Here is a 19,675-nt window from a genome sequence, read left to right on the forward strand (position 1 = left end):
TTTGTGATTTATGCACATGATAAAGACAAAAAAATATGATCCTACAATTTATAATGATCAATTACTTGTTTGGTCTATAAAACATCAGAACAAACTGAACAATATTTAACACAAAGAGCTATTTATTAATCTCATCAAAATTGTTGATTAAGTTTCTCTCAATTGACAACATAAATTCAGTAATCGTTTTAGCTCTAAAAAAATAACTAAATGTTGCTTCCAAACTATAATCTAATCAATATATTTAAAAACCATAGCAAAATCACAATTTTCAGTCACGTGACACAAAATAACCCCACGCTAGAGCCATGTGGTTCAAAGTCCCGTCAATTCAACCTGTCCTCTTTGTTTCGTTCAGCTACTACATTTCCCATGGTGCTTTGCAACTGGCGGTGGCTGTGGCTGGATGACAGCTATCCGGCGCCGAAACACCGAGAGGCACTCAGACGAAAGAGCCATGGCGGCCACGGGTGGAGGGAAAATTAGAAGCAGGAGATATCATATCGCCTCTAAACCTTACGCCAAGAATAAACAGGTAAACCGAATGAAAGTAGTCGTGTTAAGTACCAGTGTTGAAGACGTCACGGGAATTGCAGTACCGTTATGTTTTAGCTCTTGTTATTGTTTTGTTGGAGACATTTTATGGCCTGCCGTTAGCGCTCGTGGCCTCCACGCGCTGCTAGCATGTAGAAGCAATGCTAGCAAGTTGGCGTATAGGTTAGCAAAATCAAACGAAATTGACAGGTCAAATCACGGCACAGTGAGTCGTTTACGCCAGTGTATCTGTAATTTTAAGTAAAAGGGCACATATGCCATGATGGGTTAAGCGACGTTGGCGTTACTAGTCAGTAAGGAGTCGTTAGTTACGTTGGCAGAAAGCAAGGAAGTAGAATTCTGAGCATTAGCTGCTGTAGCTATTGCTAGTTAGCACTCTAGCATAAGCGAGCAACGTATTGTCTTCGGATTTTAGAGGCATCGCACCGTTCCAGTGAGAAGTGACATGATGGTTTGGTTCAACGTTACGCCTGTCTACATCTCTTGGTCGACCCCTTCTGGCAATTACATTTATATTGATGTTGCTGGCCTGTCGGAGTCATTGTAGATGTTAGGCTAGCTCACGTTAGCCCGAGCTCTGCCAGTTGGATTGCGCAGGCAGCATTGGCTGATTGGGAACCCACATGGTTGCCTGAGTGGACTCACTTGCCGCCTAGACCTCAGCTAATGTTGCCTTTTCAAACCGCTCCAATCAGTTCATAGTGGTCAAGACGTGTCTTGATACATGGCTGACACATTAAACTACTTTTTCATCAGCTATCACGTGTGCCTAATGAATCGGCTGTTTATATTAATATCAGCATATTGGACTGTTACCTGACTGTAGAGGCAACTAAACTAGAAAGCTTACTTTTAAATTATACCAAGGATTTTGAATATTGATCGGGATACAAGCAGCTGATCTTTGTGACCAGCTAAAAGTTATTACATGGATTTATTCATTTAACATTTTACCAGGTAAACCAGATTTGGTTGAATAGGCATTGTTTATAGCAGACATCAGTTGTCCAGTTACTATATAAAATGTATCCATATTATATAAGCAGTGATACAGTTATTGCACCCAATAATGTATTAATACTGAAACTTCAAGTTAAAATTAGCCAGTTATTTTAAAACCAACAATGCCAGTTAAAGGTCTGGTATTGTTGGTTTTCGCGTAAATGCACGACGGTCACACCTTTTGGTCTACCTTAAATGATATAAATTGTGTGAGAAAAAGAAAATCATTTGTACTACAAACTACGGCTTTCAAATCAACCAACAGTTAAATCACAACTGAACATTTAGTGTGGCTGATGTTTTACACTACATTAATTTAAACTAGGTGGATTAATACATGAATGTTGGGTTTGTGGTAGTTTATTGTTGTTGCGCATCTATACACAGCAGGCACAGACTTATCTCACAAATGCTACTGTTTTCGCATGTGGTAGTAAATGGTTTAGTTCCATGAAACCATATTTCCTTTTTATTAATAACCAGCATTTTTTTATCATTATGGTAACTATAAATATATGTTTGCTATATAAAGAAGAGGGATTGATTGGAAAAATGCCTGAATGCCCACAAACAAATGTGAACATTTAATAATTTTAGTTTGAATACATATTATTATGGGTTGAACACTGTCACATTCATTCCAAATATGATACATCATTTCATCCTCTAATGTTTGAGTAAATTAAAAATAGTGCAGAAAGGTTTGAAATCCATACAAATTAGGCTGGACATAAGCCAGCCCAAAAATATGATTATCTAAATCTTGTGTACAGTTGGACTTAAAAGGTGGGTTTAGCTATTTTGAATAGCTTGGCTGACACAACACTGCTGGATGAAAAGCAGAAAGTGTGATAAGACGTGTAGTAATGTTTGTGTCGCGTCTTTCTTCATCTTTGGGTTTGCTTAAAAATGGGAGTCTTATTTTGTCATCTCATGACCTAAATGTAATACAACTGGAAGATCAAAAAAAAAATACGGGTGCACGCTCATTACATTTATGTCAATGGCTAGATGCACTGATCTGCATAAGTACTGGAATATTCAATCAAGAATAATTATTTCTTTCAGTAAGACATGAGGGCTTTCAGAGAGAGAGCACTGGGCCTCCCTGTTTACAGCAGAAATGCAGCGCCATCCAAGCCGTATAATAATAGTTTATGTAGCACTAAGTAAACTAGCACTGTGGTGGGATATACACTTGCCCGTAACTAGTTTAAGTGGTTTGTTTTTGCATAAAGTTTAAAGTGCAGAGTGGCCCACAGTTGCATTTTGTAGGTAAGCTTGAAACAAGAAGCACCTATGGCTCTTATCAAGTTTTAAAAGCTGCCATGGGTTAGACAGGGTCCATATGAAGGGATACACCCGCTAGCTAGCCCTTTCTCTCAACCGTCCCCCTTTCCATCAACTTTCTTTTTGTTGGGCTCTCTTACTGCAACTTCACAACTGCTCCATCCGTTAACATTTTTCATGAGCAGATTGTAAGTCATGAAGCATTAAATGCATTACATACATTTTGCTCAAGGCACTAAGTGTCATAGCACTCCGGGGAATTGTGTAGTTTCTAAATGTGATGTAGGAGACAAGAGTCATCCTTATCAACTGGAATTAATCTAGACCTCAGTACCGTGCTGACCAGCGTCACTGGCTCACTGCTTCACAGAACCAACACAGCGCCTGACCCAGTTTCACCGTGTCATACTTAGCTTGTGTTTTTCTTCGCACTGGGGACGCATAATGGTTTCTTATTGCAAGTTGGCCTGTGCATCTATTTTGGATCGTAAAATGCAATGTTAATTGCTCTATTTTGTGCATCCATTGTATATATTTCTAAAGGACGTAAAAACAAATTATGTGGAACTGTATTGTCACAAATTATTATTTGTATCACTTCAATTAGGCATCAGCATCATATTTAGCTAAACTGTTTTGTATCCAGTGTTGTCGTACACACATTTACTTTCATCTAATGCTGATTGTCATGGGAATTCTCCGTTGAGTGAGCCACATATAATGACCTGACTTGATGGTACTTTGTTGTGTATCTATGTTCTTCCGTCTCTGCCTCACTCAGTCGTTTGATCCCTCTGTTTACGACTTTCTCTCTCTCTGTTTTTTTTATCAGCAACAGTCAGGCCTCATCAGTCGAGTGACAGACACAGTAAAGAGCATCGTTCCTTCCTGGCTGCAGAAATACTTCAAGAGTGAAGATGCTCCTGAAGAAGGAGGCTCTGCACTGGGGACAGACCAGAACTGCCAGCCACCAACTCCTCCAAATGGCAGCGAAGAAGGACCTCTTCCACTTGATGGATGCGACTCCCCAGAGCCAAGCACAAGTTACACTGGTCAGTCACTTCACATCTCTTCAAAAAGATTAGCTAGGGAATATAATATCCCATACATTAGATGCTTATCTGTGACTTATTTCTCTCTCGCATAGAACCCTCAACCAGCCGGGCATCCCTAAACTTTCAGGGCGATGTGCTTTCTCGACCCCCACTGAGTCGTTCGCACCATCACTTTCCACCGCTGGAGACCTCCTCCCCGACCCTGGGGACCTCCAGCGGCCTGTTCTCCCAACCCTCCACCTCATCTGCCCCTGGACCCTTTTCCACAGGCTTCTCCTTGGTCAAAGAAATCAAGGACAACTTCTCGCAGCATGAAGATGATAACATCTCAACCACAAGTGGCTTCTCCTCCCGAGCCTCAGAAAAAGGTAAAAGCAGAGTGATCTCTTCGCAAATAATCACCGTGTTGATGCAAGGTTATTTGAACGCTGATTTTATTAACGTCTGACAACGTGTTTCAAAAAAACTTTGCAACCCCATCATTGTGTATAAATCCAATTTCTTTCTTTAGTTGTCTCAACCATACAAAATTCACCATTCTTGCTCGATGCATTATGACGTTGATTCAAATTTACAAAACTTTAAAAATGTCACACTAAATAACTGTGGGTCTGTCTTTGCATGCTTCTGAACTTGGTTTTAAGTTTAGTTTTAAGTAATCGTTGGTAAATCTATACAGACTGTCCTGCTAAGTTACATTTCTGTATTGGTGCGCTCTTCAAATGGAGATATTTTAAAAATTAGTTTTCTTTGCTTCGGTTCTTTAACAGATGTCCCCACTTCCAAAACGGCATCACTTCCTCAACTTTGGTCCCCAGAGATGGAGAGAACACAGTCTGGGCCTCAGCCTGCCCAGTCCAGTCTTAGAAAGCCTTCTTTCAACCTGTCTGTATTTGGAACTTCTTCCAATGTGAGTATCTGCGGGTTTGTTCAACAATATACTGACTAATGCTTTCTGAAAGAACGGAAGTATGCCACAAAGCTCCGCATTTTGGTGGGTCAGGGTTTGATGCAGTGCTGTGTCTTCGAAGAAGTGACCTACTTGGATATAAAATGTCTGTCTGGAATTTGGTCCATGGACTAAATACAAGTCCTGTGTTCAACAGACTTCTACACAACATGAGCTGACCAATGCTTTTTAGGTGTAGATAATTATTTTAAGTTTCAACTCATAATAGTTTCATAATAATTATAACACACACACCACCACCACTATGCTTTATTAGCAGAAGGAAAAAGCTTACTTTTTAAGGGTTACAAATTTGAATGTATTTGCAGTGTTACTCAATATACTTCTAATTTTTTTGACTGCTTAAACCTACTTTCGCTCAATTCATGTATTGCAAACACTTGAATGAGTTGATGTTTGAGAATAACATTGATTGGCAATACAATGAAGTAATTGCACTTAATCCTAATGTAATATAATTTAACCATCTCTCTTCCAGTCGTCGTTAAACAGCACAGTACTAAACTCCAGCCAGCTCGGAGATTCACCCTTCTACCCTGGGAAGACCATGTATGGTGGAGCAGCTGCAGTCAGGACCTCTCGTGCTCGTCCTGGAACCCCATATCAGGTGAGCTAGCACCCTTGGTTTTATACTTTATATTCAGTCTTCATGTGCATTTAACATTGTGGCTTTTTAAGTTGAGTAGCCTTTAGTGAGTGAACACTGATGTCATAGGATGAATGTGACCTGGGTGTAATTGGAGACTAAATCAGCACATCTGATCTTTAGGCCCCATTGAGGAGACAGATCAAGGCCAAGCCTGCTTGTGCTCAACCCTGTGGGGTGACCAGCGCCACAGCGAGACGCATCCTTCAGTCCTTGGAGCGAATGTCGAGCCCCCTGGCTGTGAGTACACACACATAATAACATGGTTATCTTCTCTTTGCAAAGTTTATTGGACCTCGGAGTTATTTTGACCTCAGAGTAATTTCATATTTTGCCAATGTTAATGTTAAATGACACCATTTTTTCACAGGATGCTAGGAGAATCCCAGCAGCAGCCTCGTCCCCCTTGTCAGCAGTAAGAGCGTTATAATATATTTAGATATATTATGCATTGACATATTCTCAATGACGATATATTGAAATCTTGACATCAAAAACACCTCCTGATTTGTCTAAGAATGAAATTGTTTTCTGAAATGAGTTTATTTTTCGCAGTCAATAGATGGCACAAATCTAGATGTTTCACAAGCAAAAAGGAAACGTGTAAGTACAGTTTTTTTCTTTTTAATTATCTACATTGAGCTTTGTTTTTCATATCCGTGTATAACTTTAAGCACACTCTATTTATGCACATCAACAACTATACTTCACTTGTGTCTTCTGCCCAGTGGGTTTTGTAGTTTAGCACAGGGCATGGTGATATGAACAGAGATATCATTGTACAAACCCAGCAGCACTTGTTGTGGTTTGTCCTCCTGTCATTTCCTGTCCTGTCAGTTGTTCTCTACGCCAATTAACAGAATTTTCCTCGGCTGGGATACAGTTGTTACCCCGCACTGTGTGCAGGCGAGAAAAAAACCGCTTGACTCGAGACAAGTTTAGGCTCATGAAAGTGTGCTTAACACACTGCACATAAACACACACAAAGTTTGCTGTTGAATTGTGCCAGCTCTGGATTGGTCGTGACCTCAGTAATAACTGTCACGCATTCCCATCTGTGACAGCTGCTTTGTAAATCCTAACGACGGTGTATTGACACTCACAGGTCCATAACAAGAAACCCCATCTCTGTTACTGAGCCTTTTGTGGCCGAGAGTTGTCTCAGGTTTTACCTTGGGAGTCCAACATATTATACAACACATACTACATTTTTGAGGCCAATAAGATGATACATTTGAAAAAAAATGTTTTGGGCAATAATTTAGGTTAGCTGTAGCTCATGGAGATGAGTGGTCATCCCATAATCACAAAGTAGCTGGTTCGATCCCCACTCTCCCCATAATTGCATGTCAAAGTGTCCTTGAGCAGACACTGAACCCCCAGTTTCTCCCCAGGCACTTCACTGCAGCAGAGAGGAATAAAAGTGGACTTTTCTTTTCTTTTAATTAATTTCTAGCCAAAATAAACTATCTTTATACTGTTCCCTAAGATTTGTTAATTTATCAAATTGTGACGAAGGTTCATACTGAGTCGGTATTTCAACTTTCCTCTGGTGTACAAACTCAGATGGTGACACTGCTTCAAAATGACGTCAAACCTAGTGTAACTTTGAGGTCTAACACTGATACTGTATAATTTATCTGCAGTTATAATATTGCTTATATATCTGTCCAACCGCTTGTGTTTTCAAATGTTTTTTATTATTATTGTCAACAAATTGCCCCAAAGAATAATAATTCATCCTGCTCTTGAGCAGTGTCTGTAGGCACAGGCTGATAAGATATACAAGAAGCATGGCCTGTGTATGGTGGAGTTATACAATTTAACATCTCTAGAGAAGTTGCTGCTCACATTCTGGGAACGTTTCATGTTTGCGTTCAGAGGATAAACTCAATTATTATCTTAAAAGCAGTATGCCGATGTAATGGTATAACGAGGTCTGTGGCATGAAGCCAAAAGTTGTATCAAGCGCATTTCGACAAAGAATGCATCACGGCCACCATTGTTGATTCTGATTCTCATCTTTGTTCTTTATTTACCATCGTTTCTTCAATTCAGATGGATTCCTCCCTCCCACCGGTGCAGAAGCTGATGGTTCCTGTTGCAGCGTTGGTGTCAGGAAACCGTTCTGTGTCCTTTAGGCCGACTTTGACTCCAGGTGGAGTGAGCCGAACTCTTGACAGGGCCCCAAGAGAGACGGTCAGAAACAGTGTTGCGTCATATTGCACCATTGCATTTGTCCTTTACAACTTGATGCTTAATTTGTTGGTGTTTTATTCCCTTAGCCTACAAGAAAATCACCGCAACTACCTGAAGTAACTCCAGGTCCATCTCGAAGGTAAAACAGGGTTCCTCTTATTGACTAGCCAAGAAAGTTAGACTTAACGAAGGAAATAGCCTACGCTATAACCCATTAACCACATATCTAGTTACTGTCAAACATTTCCTTTTTTGGATGCCTGACTGTATCTTGATTTGTTTAATTTACTTACTATACCTGTTCTTGTCTATCTTTTTACTACTAGCACAATGATTTCTAGTGGCCCAGCCTATCCTCTGTCCAGCACGCCTGCAGCCAGCAGCGTGAGCTCTGGAGGGGGCAAGATGAAGAGGGAGAGGACCAGCACACGGCCTTCCTCTAAACGCCCTGAAGAGGATGAGGTAAGGGCTTTTAAACTAGAAACCTCAGTGCTCTGCGCTCTTTACTCTCATGAGTTTACTCTCCCGACTATTTGTGGTTTAATCGTGTTGGTGAGGGGGCGTGGCTTATCTCTGTTGCTTTGCTCCACGGAAAAAATATTTCCGCCATCCACCACGGAAGAACTAACCACTATTCTACATAAATCTTGTGAAAATCGGTAATGAAATTCATTGCCGACTATTTTAATAAGCGATTTTTATCGATTCAATGTTGATGCCCTAAGGTCATGTCTCAAGATCAGACAATGTGTCTTGATGCACGTTTTTAAAAACATGGCGTCATCTCATTTCACCAGCAGTCTGAAAGATGCACATTTCTGGAATAACAGACAATGCCACAACCTGATATTCTCTCTTTTCTGTTTTAGGTGGCTGAAGTACTGGACCTACCAATCATTTCACTTCCCATCAGCTCCGCTGCCTTGCCTACCTTCAGCTTCTCCTCCTCTCTTCCCCCTGTTGCCACCAACAGCACTGCTCCCAACATCACGCATGTGACTCCTGCTAAGGAAATTGTCTCAAATAAGGTATTCTTAACCTTTTCCACCCCAACCCCATATTTTTGAGGAAAAATGCATACAATTATGTACCGATATAAAAATGGTTGTAGTTTCTGAACCCCTCTGACTAAATGCATCAATGAGGTCTTTCCAGTTAGATTACCCTTGTGTTTACTTGTGGAAGTGTCAGAAATCCTTCAGGTCATACAGAAACCTTCTGAAGTCACAAAAAATTGAAGATTTTTGTCTGCCTAAAAAAAGGATATTTCAGTATAAGTAACTGCCTGTATCTGAACAGGAAAAGGACATTATGATTTTGTAACTACACTATAAGTAAACACCTGCTTCAAAGGAGTAGAACAGTGTGGCAGCTGTGGGGGTGGGTTCTCCAATTAGGCCTCGGCTGCTGGCTGATTGGTAGTCAGCCAGCTGCTCTGACTGATAGCCGTCGTTGTGCCAGCTTGCGTCCTGAAAGAAATAAAGCTGTCCTGGCTCTTCATTGGTGGAACGAGCTCCCCACTGACATCAGGACAGCAGAAAGTCTCTACAGCTTCCGCCGGAAACTAAAAACACATCTTTTCCGACTATCTGGAGTAAAACACAGATTAGCACTTCAGTGGCACTTAAATGGCTCTTATTATGGTACTTTTGTAGTTCGACTATGTTGAGGAAATGTTACTTTCTGTATTCTTGTTGTTCTTAGTTTGTACTCTAGGTTGAATGCACTTATTGTAAGTCGCTTTGGATAAAAGCGTCTGCTAAATGACATGTAATGTAAAGCATGTTCCTGAATCGAACCTTGGTCTAGGCAAATCCTTGGTGCTTGGGAGGAAAACCCACGGGTGATGGCCCGAGAGTCGTCACAAAGAGATCAAAAAGATCTCATTCTATTGCAGTGCTGCTCCAAGTCTAATGGTTGTTATTATTTGGTTATTTTAATATATTCCCTTTTTATTTTCTTGTTTTTTCCAGGAGCCACCAACGGCCTCGACACCTCCCTCTGTACCGTTTACATTTTCCTCCCCTATTGTCAAAGCGACTGCTGCTAGTCCTCCTTCTTTTTCCCCCTCAGTAAGTACATGGTTTATCTCTTAATGTTTAGTAGTCTATTAGGTTTATATTTAGGTACTAAATAACAGTAACGTTGATAATAATTGTTATTTCCTGTTTGTAGGCTGGATTCACTTTTAGTGCACCTGCAAAGTTAGGACCCTCCATGTCTAATGGAAAGCTTGCCTATCCCATAGAAGCAGCCGGTAAGATAGTTTTCTTAAAACTGTCATGATGCAGATTTGTTGCCTTTTCTGAGAAAACCTGGGTTTAATCTTTTTTGTTTTCTTGTCTTCTACAGTGAAGTTTGCAACAAGCAAAATCACTGAAGATTTTGAAGGGCCTTTCAAGCCAGCCAAAGCCCTGAAGCAGGGCAGTGTTTTGGATCTTCTGAAGGCACCTGGTAAGAATCAATAACTCTGTAAACATTCTCAGTATTTGTTTTGCATCATTTGGTTGATCAGCGTTGAAATCCTCTACTTGCTCTGTCTAGGCTTTGCTTCTCCGGTTGCTCAGCCTTCCCCAGGCCCAGCAAGCGATCTCCTGCAGACCTCCACACTATCCACAACCCCCTCCTCCATTACAACCACCACATCCTCCCCTTCTTCAACAAGATTTGGCGATGTGTTCAAAGCCCCACCAGGCTGGGGCTGTGATGTCTGCTTGGTGCAGAACAAGCCATCAGACACCAAATGTGTTTGCTGTATGGCCCCACAGCCGTCTTCATCCAAATCTATGGACAGTAAACCTTCAACAGCCACCTCGGCTGGGCGAGAGAGCAGCGGCACGTACACCACCTCCACCACTACAACTACTGCAGGCATAATGTTCTTCAAACCAGGAACTTGGGACTGTGATACATGCCTGGTTCTAAACAAACCTGATGCAGTGAAGTGTGTGGCCTGTGAAACGGCCAAACCTGGGACAGGGCTTAAACCCTCACTGACTCTTCCTTCTGCCTTCTCAGCTGTTAAGACTGTATCCCCACCTACAGCCCCTGTTTCTACAGGGTTCGTCGGATTTGGAGACAAGTTCAAAAAACCTGCGGGTGCATGGGAATGTGATACATGTATGATAGAAAACAAGGCAGAGGACACAAAGTGTGTGGCCTGCACCAGCTCTAAACCAGGTAACAAGAGACCTCAACCATGGTAATGTTGGTATTTGAGATTCAACAAAGTTCCAAATCTTTGTTTTTCATGAGGGTAGAATTTAATTGATTTAAAAGCATCTTTAAAGTAAATTGTCAGTTTAGTGAAGCATCTCTTTTTCCTCATCTTCACAACAGGAGCTTCAGCAGGAGCCTCTTCAACCAGCAATGCTCAAGTGTTTGGGTTGGGAAATGCATTCAAGATGCCAGAAGGTGGCTGGGATTGTGATGCCTGTCTTCTCCAAAATAAGGCTGCAGACGTCCAGTGCGTTGCCTGTCAGGCAGTCAAACCGGGAGCTAAAGTGGAGCCCAAAGGTAACAACAGTTATCTGAATAACAAAGTTACTCACAGTGTTTATTTGCTTTATATTAGAGTGTCAAGATAACCGTACAAATAGTCCACATATTAGCTTTTGAGAAACTTGTTTTTAAATCTACCTAATCTACACTTTTCACATGTGTGTTGTACTTTATTTCTCTGAAGCTTTTGGTTCATCCGCTGCTGTGACTTCAGGCTCTAATTCTGGAGTTTCTAACTTTGGTACATCAGACAGTACTTCGGGAGATGAATCTGTAGGTTTCAAGTTTGGAGGCTCATTGACGGAATCCTCCTCTTCATCTTCATCAGGTGGATTCAAATTTGGAGGCACATTTGGAAGCTCCTCTACAGAAACCTTTTCTAAAGACACTACTGCCTCATCGGGGTTCAAATTTGGCAGCTCATCTGAGGGCTTTAAATTTGGGACTTCCTCTCGTGATGACAAAAAGTCAGACCAATCTGCTGCAGCTCCTGGTTTTAAGTTTGGAACAAGCGCTGGGATAGTATTTGGAACGGGCTCATCTAACACAGAGAGCAACTCCTCAAAGGGCGGCTTTACATTTGGACTCTCAAAGCCAGAGGAGAAAACGGCAGACACTACCACCAACCCATCCTCTTGTAGTTTTACTCCTCCCGCGCCCTCTCAGGAGAAAAGTGAGGTTGCTGCATCATCAAACGACACCACATCCACAACCACCGCTGGGTCGGTATTTGGGAGTTTGGCGGCCACCACACCACAAGGGGGCTCTACGTTTGGAACCTTACAAAAAGACAAAGCGCCAGCGGCTCCCACGTTTACTTTTGGAAAGCCAGAGGAAAAGAAGGAAGCCGCTGCCTCCTCGGCTACGTCTGCCTTCCTCTTCGGTGCTGCTAGTAAAGATACAGATGCTGCTGCGCCAGCAGCGGCCGTCTCAGGAGGCTTTTCCTTTAGCAAGCCCAGTGCTCTAACAGAACAACCTCCACCCGCCTATAATTTTGGCAAGCCAGCAGAGAAGAGTGAAACTGCAGAGGCCCCGAAGCCGTCTTTTAGCTTTGGACAAAGTGCTGCAGGTGAGAGAAAGTTTGAACAGTGCTGCTGTAGGAATGAGTTTGCGAATGCTACGCATTCTGTCGGTGTGTAATGCCTTGCCAATTTGTTCTTTTCTGAGTTTTAATTTATTTGAACGGAAATCAAGTTTTGTAACTGGAGTAGTTTTTGTAGTTTATGACAGTTTGCTCACCATTTCAGTCACCAAATTAATTGCTGAGATCTGGCTGAGACGGCACCATCTCCATCCCTAAACCATCAGTTAATCCCTGCAGGCCTTTTGGTTCCACTGTGGTGCCCTTGAAGCCCTCCGACCCCCAACTGCTCTAGTGGAGCTGCAGTTGTAGACAGCAAGTTGTTGATGAAGTTTTCTTAAAAACAGAGAGAATTATTCTCAGTTACCAGAATAACAAGAGGGGGGGATTGGAACATTGAGGTAAACACGCATGAAATGTCCATGTCCATTTTCTTTTGCAGTGAAACGGTTCGCTTCAAGTATTTTAGGTTTAACTTGGCTCAGATGTCCAAAATGTTGCCCAAACTGTAACACCTGTGACGATTGTAAAAGTATTTCAGTAAAACAATGTATGGAGTACTTCAGCGATTTAGTATTTCACTTTAATTCCTTCGGGACACAAAGTTCCCCTTTAGCCATTTTTCACCTACATCCACATGTCCTTCTGCTACTGCTCTATGTGAAACATCACCAGCTGTTCGTTCCCTTGACAGATTCTTCGACTGCTCCAAAACAAGCATTTTCCTTTATGGTTGGCAATGCCACCAACACCGTCAACTCCACCACTTCGTCATCCACGATCCCGACGCCCAGTCTGTTCGGCATCAGCAGTTCCACTCAAGCTCCGGCTCCTTCTGCAGCTCCAAGCACTTTCATGTTCGGTCAAACTGCTGCAACATCCAATGACGCTCCACCAGCTAAAGCCTTTGTCTTTGGCCAGAGTCAGGACAGCCAGCCCTCTGCTCTGTCAGCTGCCCCTCTGAACTCTACTCCCACTCCAGTCCCAGCTCAGCCCTTTATCTTTGGTGCTCCTGCCAGTGCTGCTGCTGCTCCTCCTGCTGCTGCGGCTCCATCCTTCGGCTTTGGAGCAGCAGCACCCACTGCTGCCTCAACTACAGGTCCGTATTTGCTCATGTTGGTTCTTTCTGTTAATGGGCATGCTCATGTCTGTTTTGGACTTGCGGCACAACAATGAAACATTTCCATTCATTATTATTGAATATTTATGTTACATGTACAGTCTGTACATGTATTGATGTCTTCAATCCTTTCTTTTCCCGAACAGCTCCATCTGCAGCTCCCTCACCATTTGCATTCAGCCCGGCCCCCTCTAGTGGATTTGGGGCCAATCAGACTTCTTCATTCGGTTCCTCCTTTGGATCCCTCTTCCCAGCCCCACCGGCCCAGCCCCCAGCCTTCGGAGCCAAACCCAACGCCACACCTGTCTTTGGACAGCAGACCAATGCCACACCTGTATTTGGGGCAGCTGCTAATTCTACCCAAGGTGGGTGACTGTAACAGTAAAAATCTATTTTCCTTTCAGGTTGTCCATGATACCAAAGGCTCTGGATCCTTGCATGAAAAGTATGAAAGTATGTTTAAATGAGTTCAAACATGTAAATGTGGCACATTTTTCTCAGGTGGAGGCTTTCAGTTTGGAGGAGCCAGTGCATTCGGAGCCACAAACAACACCTCAGGAGGAGTGTTTACTTTTGGACCCCCTGCAAACCCCTCTGTTGCACCCCAGGCAGGACCCACTGGAGGTGGATTTAATTTTACCAAACCCCCACCATTCAATATTGGGTAAGTTTTGTTTCCTCTGTTCACATTTACATATTCAGAGTAGCTGCACTTTTAAAATAGGCGTTAAATAAATGATACATTTAGTTTTCTGTATATTTCAAAGGCTTCAGTAAAAGTCTGAAATGCTTCAAGTCAAATGTACATTTGACACGAGTGTTATGTGGTCAAGCAGCTACTTTTGATGTAATACTACAGATTGGTATCAATGTTGGTGACTGGATCTTTAGAGATGAGGTGAAACATAATAACAACATACACGTTGGCTCTTTTTGCTCCGTTTAAAAAAAATACCTTTTGATTATTGCTTAATGATTATTGGTTAACTTCAGTTGCAAAAGGCAATGCGTACAATAATGGTGATGCCCTTTGCTCTTCCAGGTCAACAAAATCCGTCACCACCCCTCCTGCAGGACAGCCAGCGATTGCTGGGCGCAAGATCAAGACAGCGGTGCGGCGCAGAAAGTAGAGCCATGTGGACTCGACGATAACGAAGACGTGACTTTGACTTGACTGTATCCCCACTGAAGGCTGAATGAAGTCCTAGAAGGTCTCAGCAAAACGAACACTGAAATGATGAGGCATTGTGAAGAAGGGCTGAGGCTCGGGCCACTTTGTGCTCGGACTGGACGGGTGTGCGTGTTTCAGCTCTAAGCTGAGCTGATCACCCAGAGGTTTTCACCAGAGCTGTTAACATGTGAGACTAATTCCACAGAAAAACTGTTGACTGAACAATGAGACTGACTTAGAAAAGAACAATCAAGCAAAGACTCAACACCATGAAACAAAACCGTTATATCTATATTTTCAACACTGGCAAATGTCTGCTGGACTTTAGGCATGACTTTTTGTAAGAAAATTACAAAGGCAAAAACTGCAAATGTAGAGAGTTGTGAGTACACAAAATCCTATAAATTAGTATGGGTGACCAGGTTATGTGCTGTGATCTGCAGAGACGTAGTGAGAGCTGTGCGGCACATCTCCAGTGGTTATCCTTAAAACTATTAAGACTGCTCCTCTTACAGAAGTCAAGGTGCCGTTGGAGATGTCGCCGTGTCGTCGGTGTGCTGTATGTACAGGGATGAGCGTGTACTCTTTGTGGTGAATGCAGTGTGCTTGTTTCTCCCCCCTCTCCCCCTCTTATCTACAGACGTGAGGTGTGTTTGGTTAGTTTGTACAAGCTAAGTTTGCGTGTTGGTGTGCGTATGAAAACTGAACGTTAAGAGTTTTGGCCTGGGCCGCTAGCATCGCCACAGGTGAGCAAGCAAATGAATGTTTAAACTAAAACAAGGGGAGGACGGAAGGAAGGAGGGAGTAGGGGGGGGGAGAGAAAACCGTATCCAAAAACTGGAGGACGGTCCGGGTCAGAGGCTTTTGCCCTAGTTCAACTCCTTTAGGACTTTGTAAAAGCAGTTTATGAACTCCGTTACATCTTTAATTCTTTGACCTCTGGCTCCCGCCTCTACTCTGCTTTTTGTGCCGTCTCGTCTCTCTTGTTTCATCCCGAGTGCTTACACTCTCCCCTTACCTCTCTCTGCCTCCCTCTTTATCTCTTTCTCTTAATTGGCCTTTGAATATTATTATAAAAACCTGTAAATAGTGATGTTTTTTTTTTTATCTGTGAATTTGAATTTTTTTGTTGTTAAATCCGCATTCAGCATTTTTGTCTTTAGAATTTATGTAAATTCCTATATTCAAAGTTGCCCGAATCCATTTAAAAGGAGCTTAAATGCAAATTGGAGAGCCTTTGATGACTAAAGGTATATTGGCTTTTCTGATCCACTTTTGTTTGGACCAAAACCAGTATTGTACAAAGTATTAAGTATATATTTTTCTATTGCGTGTTTAAATGGACGAGGGTGACTTTGGATGATAAGGAAATCAGTTTAATTTTAATGCCATGATTATTACTGGATGAGTGATACAAATTAAAACCATGGTTAATTACCATCAATAAAACTATAAAAACAAATTCATGTTTTCTGTTGTTGATCCTTTCATACAGAACCCACAGTATAAATAAGATCCAATTATTATTAAGTATTTATTCACCAAATATCACAAATTATTACTTAAGCTGAATTATCTGGTCAGGCTTTAGTGTAATATGTAAAGCAGTGAAGATGAAATTATTTAAATGAATAAAAATGTAACAAATGATTTTGTTTGTTTTATTGTTTATACGGTTCACCTTGTGATAAACATGCATCCTAATACAACAGTTGGGCAATAAATCTTGCCTTCATGAAGATTTTAACTGTTTTTACTGTTTTTGAGATTTGATCATTCGGCTCTGGTATTGTGTTCCATTGAGAGGTTTTCTGATTTCAGTATTTTTATATCAATAATTCCTAAGCCACTGGCAAAAGCAGAACGTGGTCTGGTTTGGGCTCTGGCGGTGAGTTGTGACATCATCTTCTGTCCTGTAAGTTGACATCAAATGGCCCCTTGGAGTTCAAATGAATACACTGCTTCCTGATTGGTCCTTTCTGATGTGGGTTTTTTATTGCATATCATATCTGTTTTGGGGGATTTTGTTCAAAACAATATTGGATCAAAGTGTTTTAGGGGTGATGTATGTCTATCCATGGCAATTAAAATGATAATCTTTGTCGAAGCTAGGTTGTGGAGAATATTACTATGTTGATAGGTTAAATGTTTTCTGAAACGATGTATTTGTATATAAATAGTTGTGTTTCCATAGAGAATGCATGAGGTTCTATTTTCTTATTCATGCAAATAACAATATAATTACAGGTGCTGATGTTTGTTATTTCTAAAAACAGACCTCACTTTTGTTGCTTAACTTGAACTGAGAGCAGCCGTTCAGCAGCCAACCGAGTCAAGTCGAGTTTTGATTCATTTGATTTTATTCATTGAATAAAAACAACAATGTGGTAAGTGCATTTATTCTGTTTCTAAATACTGTCTTGTTATGTAGACTAAAGTTCAAACGTTGAATATATTTGATATACAAGATGTGTTTAAATAGCATCGCACGCCTGTGTTTCTCACTGTTAGGCAACGCCGTTCACTGAAAGAGGACCGGTTGAGGTCGGAGGTCAGATTCTCTCTGCCCGTCTTGTGCAGCAACCAGCTGAGCAGCAGACCGGCGCTTCAAAGCAACCAATTGCTGAAACGTGGCGAGGAAATCGCCTGTCCTCTGCATGAAGACATTTCTCGGGTAATGAACTTCAGCTTTCATGTTTTTATATTTGGTTAGAGTTGTGAGGGTAATTTATTCGTTGCAAAGTGAGGAGTAGGATACATCCTAATGAAGACAAACAGTATTTCAGGATTAATGGATTCCAAGTGTGTAATGTCTACTTTTGATGTGTAGTTCCCCTCCGCCACTCGTTTCACGATGAAGCATCTCGGCTCTCGCCATGTGGAGGTCAGCCTGTGGCAAACCCAGATATCTGAGCGCATCGCGCAGGTGGACCTTGAAGTCACTGCTGTGGAGCAGGTACACGCATTCATGCGCCTATTCAGTTCTATTTCTGAACACAAAAGAGAGAGAAAAACCTGCTCTGATTGATAAAGAGCAATCCCTCTGTCGTTAAATACAGTTTCCTCTTCATCATTGCTTTCAGGTGAAGGACACCGCTGAGCACTGCCTCCAGGAGAAGCAGCTGTACAGTCCGGTCGTGAGCGGCTGTCTGGCCATCAGCTCCAGTTTGAGCTCGGCAGTCCAGAGGCAGGACCACGTCTTCGCGGAGCTGAAGAAGGAAGAGCAGCTGACCAATGAGATCAGAGAACTGCTTCAGAAGCAGATCTACTTCCTAAACCACAAACTAAGGTCCCACAGACACTTCAGTTATTTCTGAATTACTCCGTTGTACTTTTTCTTTCTGAATTGTCATCGCTATTTCACTTCCCCCTTAATTCATGAGTTGTGTCTCACCTTGTTGCCTAATCGCTCCTCCTCCAGCTCTCTGAAGGAGGTTCGCACTCGGCTGCTGGCAGATTTTCAGGACAAGAGTGAAGCCATCAAGCTCACCACCAAATGCATCAGCCAACCCTTCTTCACCTCCAGCTTCGATCTCCCTGCCGGTCAATACAAGCCCAACTATGTGAGCTATCACCAGTGGCTGTCCCACTGCAAGGACCTGAGGCTCGTGGCTGATGACCTGACCAAGGACTCCTCTTCCTTCAGGCGAAACCTGCGTTTCATCCTGGTGAATGTAAGACGATACTGACCATACCTCAAAGCTTTAGACCAAGAGTTTAGAGTAAACTGAATATAGCGCTTTGTATTTTCTTCATCTGATTTTATAGCAAATATCCAAGTAGTTAAGTGGAGGATCCTTTTGCTTTGTACCATTTTGTTTTTCCCTCGTTTCTCTAGTTATTGCAGTCATGGACATACAGTCATATCAACGTCTGTCCTTTCATCACTATGCTGGATTGTTTGCATTAACTGTGCCAGTGTGTGTGTGTGTGTGTGAATGTTAACAGCTCAAAAATGCCCAGGAGCGCCAGCGCTACAGCTCAGGTGATGCCATGAGAAGAAAGATAAACGAGCTGCGCAGGGATCAGGATACAATGATGTGGGAGAAGCAGCGGGTTAGTCTGTGTTTCTCAGGCTGCCATCCACAGACCAACTGTCCTCGACTTGTTATGGTGTGCACTCATTTGTCTGTGGCTTTCTATAATCTCCAGTTAAGGAATGAAATGTCTGATCGGACGAACGACGTGCAAAAAGTGACGTGCCAGATCAGGAACTGTGAGTCCAAGCTGCATCTGGCCACCCAGCGCCTGGACATCCTGAACCAGAGACCCAGACTTGAGCTCTGCCTGGACAAGGTGAGTTACACTTCATCCATGATGCACAGGAATGCTCAAATGACCTTTTCAATTCTCAGGTGTTACCTCTGTGGAAATGGGACGGCTTTCACCTTTTTTACTGTTTCTCCTCCTTCAGCCCTTCTTCAGCCTCACACTGGAGCATCGTGACCTGGCCAACATGGTAGCTGGACTTAACCAAATACTGAAGTGCTCTCAGTAAGTCTGTCCATTCACTCCGGTCACAATTGGTACCTCCAATGAGACCAATCTGTGTCCGTAGCCACAGTAAATATTGTTACCGCCTTCTTAGTAATATCATTAATGCACTGATTTGTATGTTGAACCTTTTTTCTAGGCAGGACCTGGAGCTCACACAAAGGCGCACGATGATGCTGGAGAACAAAATGACCAAAAATGCTCATATCCTGGAGGGGGAAGAGAAGTGCCAGAACCTGCATCAGAGTTTCCTCCCCGCGCTCGACACCTCGGTGGTCTACGCCAACAAGACCAAGCTCCACACGGGCTCCGCCAGCGCTTACTCCTACTTGCTGTAGCGCCTTTGGAGAGCGCACCAGTGCTCTACTGGGCCCCTGTGCTCTACTGGGCCCCTGTGGGCTTTTCAATGGGGTTCTGCAAAATGTAATAAAATACCTGTGTACCGAATGACATCGTCTTGTCTAGAATCAGTATGTGCCTCTCCTACCTGGAGGGCTCTATGATTTCAGGTGGGATTGTGGTTTAGGAGCACATTGCTCAATGAGAAGAAAGCTGAAACTAAATAATAATAATAACTTTATTTATATAGCA

General features: G+C 42.4%; 2 protein-coding genes across 4 annotated transcripts; both read left to right on the forward strand.

Annotated features, from left to right (window-relative positions):
* Window positions 1-406: 406 nt before the first annotated feature.
* nup153 (nucleoporin 153) lies at window positions 407-16,240 on the forward strand. 3 transcript variants are annotated; one of them, XM_056414321.1, is made up of 23 exons: window positions 407-535; window positions 3,680-3,899; window positions 3,995-4,270; window positions 4,673-4,812; window positions 5,351-5,479; window positions 5,642-5,758; window positions 5,889-5,933; window positions 6,074-6,121; window positions 7,577-7,717; window positions 7,804-7,856; window positions 8,044-8,179; window positions 8,587-8,745; window positions 9,691-9,789; window positions 9,893-9,974; window positions 10,070-10,171; window positions 10,262-10,897; window positions 11,057-11,233; window positions 11,403-11,459; window positions 11,547-12,287; window positions 12,994-13,398; window positions 13,566-13,784; window positions 13,921-14,083; window positions 14,462-16,240. In XM_056414321.1, the coding sequence occupies exons 1-23, from the start codon at window positions 407-409 to the stop codon at window positions 14,547-14,549; spliced, it is 4,362 nt and encodes a 1,453-aa protein (XP_056270296.1). In that variant the 3' UTR covers window positions 14,550-16,240. The 3 variants fall into 3 exon arrangements, with proteins under 3 accessions (XP_056270296.1, XP_056270288.1, XP_056270305.1); XM_056414313.1 differs by having other exon boundaries at window positions 11,403-12,287; XM_056414330.1 differs by lacking the exon at window positions 11,403-11,459.
* Window positions 15,126-19,531, forward strand: LOC130197985 (tektin-5-like). The gene is made up of 10 exons (XM_056421002.1): window positions 15,126-15,142; window positions 15,231-15,237; window positions 17,073-17,264; window positions 17,421-17,546; window positions 17,674-17,879; window positions 18,012-18,264; window positions 18,539-18,646; window positions 18,743-18,886; window positions 19,005-19,084; window positions 19,224-19,531. Exons 1-10 carry the CDS (start codon window positions 15,126-15,128, stop codon window positions 19,420-19,422), a joined length of 1,332 nt encoding a protein of 443 aa, XP_056276977.1. The 3' UTR covers window positions 19,423-19,531.
* Window positions 19,532-19,675: the final 144 nt, after the last annotated feature.

This window comes from Pseudoliparis swirei, chromosome 1 (assembly GCF_029220125.1).
Source record: "Pseudoliparis swirei isolate HS2019 ecotype Mariana Trench chromosome 1, NWPU_hadal_v1, whole genome shotgun sequence".
NCBI lineage: Eukaryota > Metazoa > Chordata > Actinopteri > Perciformes > Liparidae > Pseudoliparis > Pseudoliparis swirei.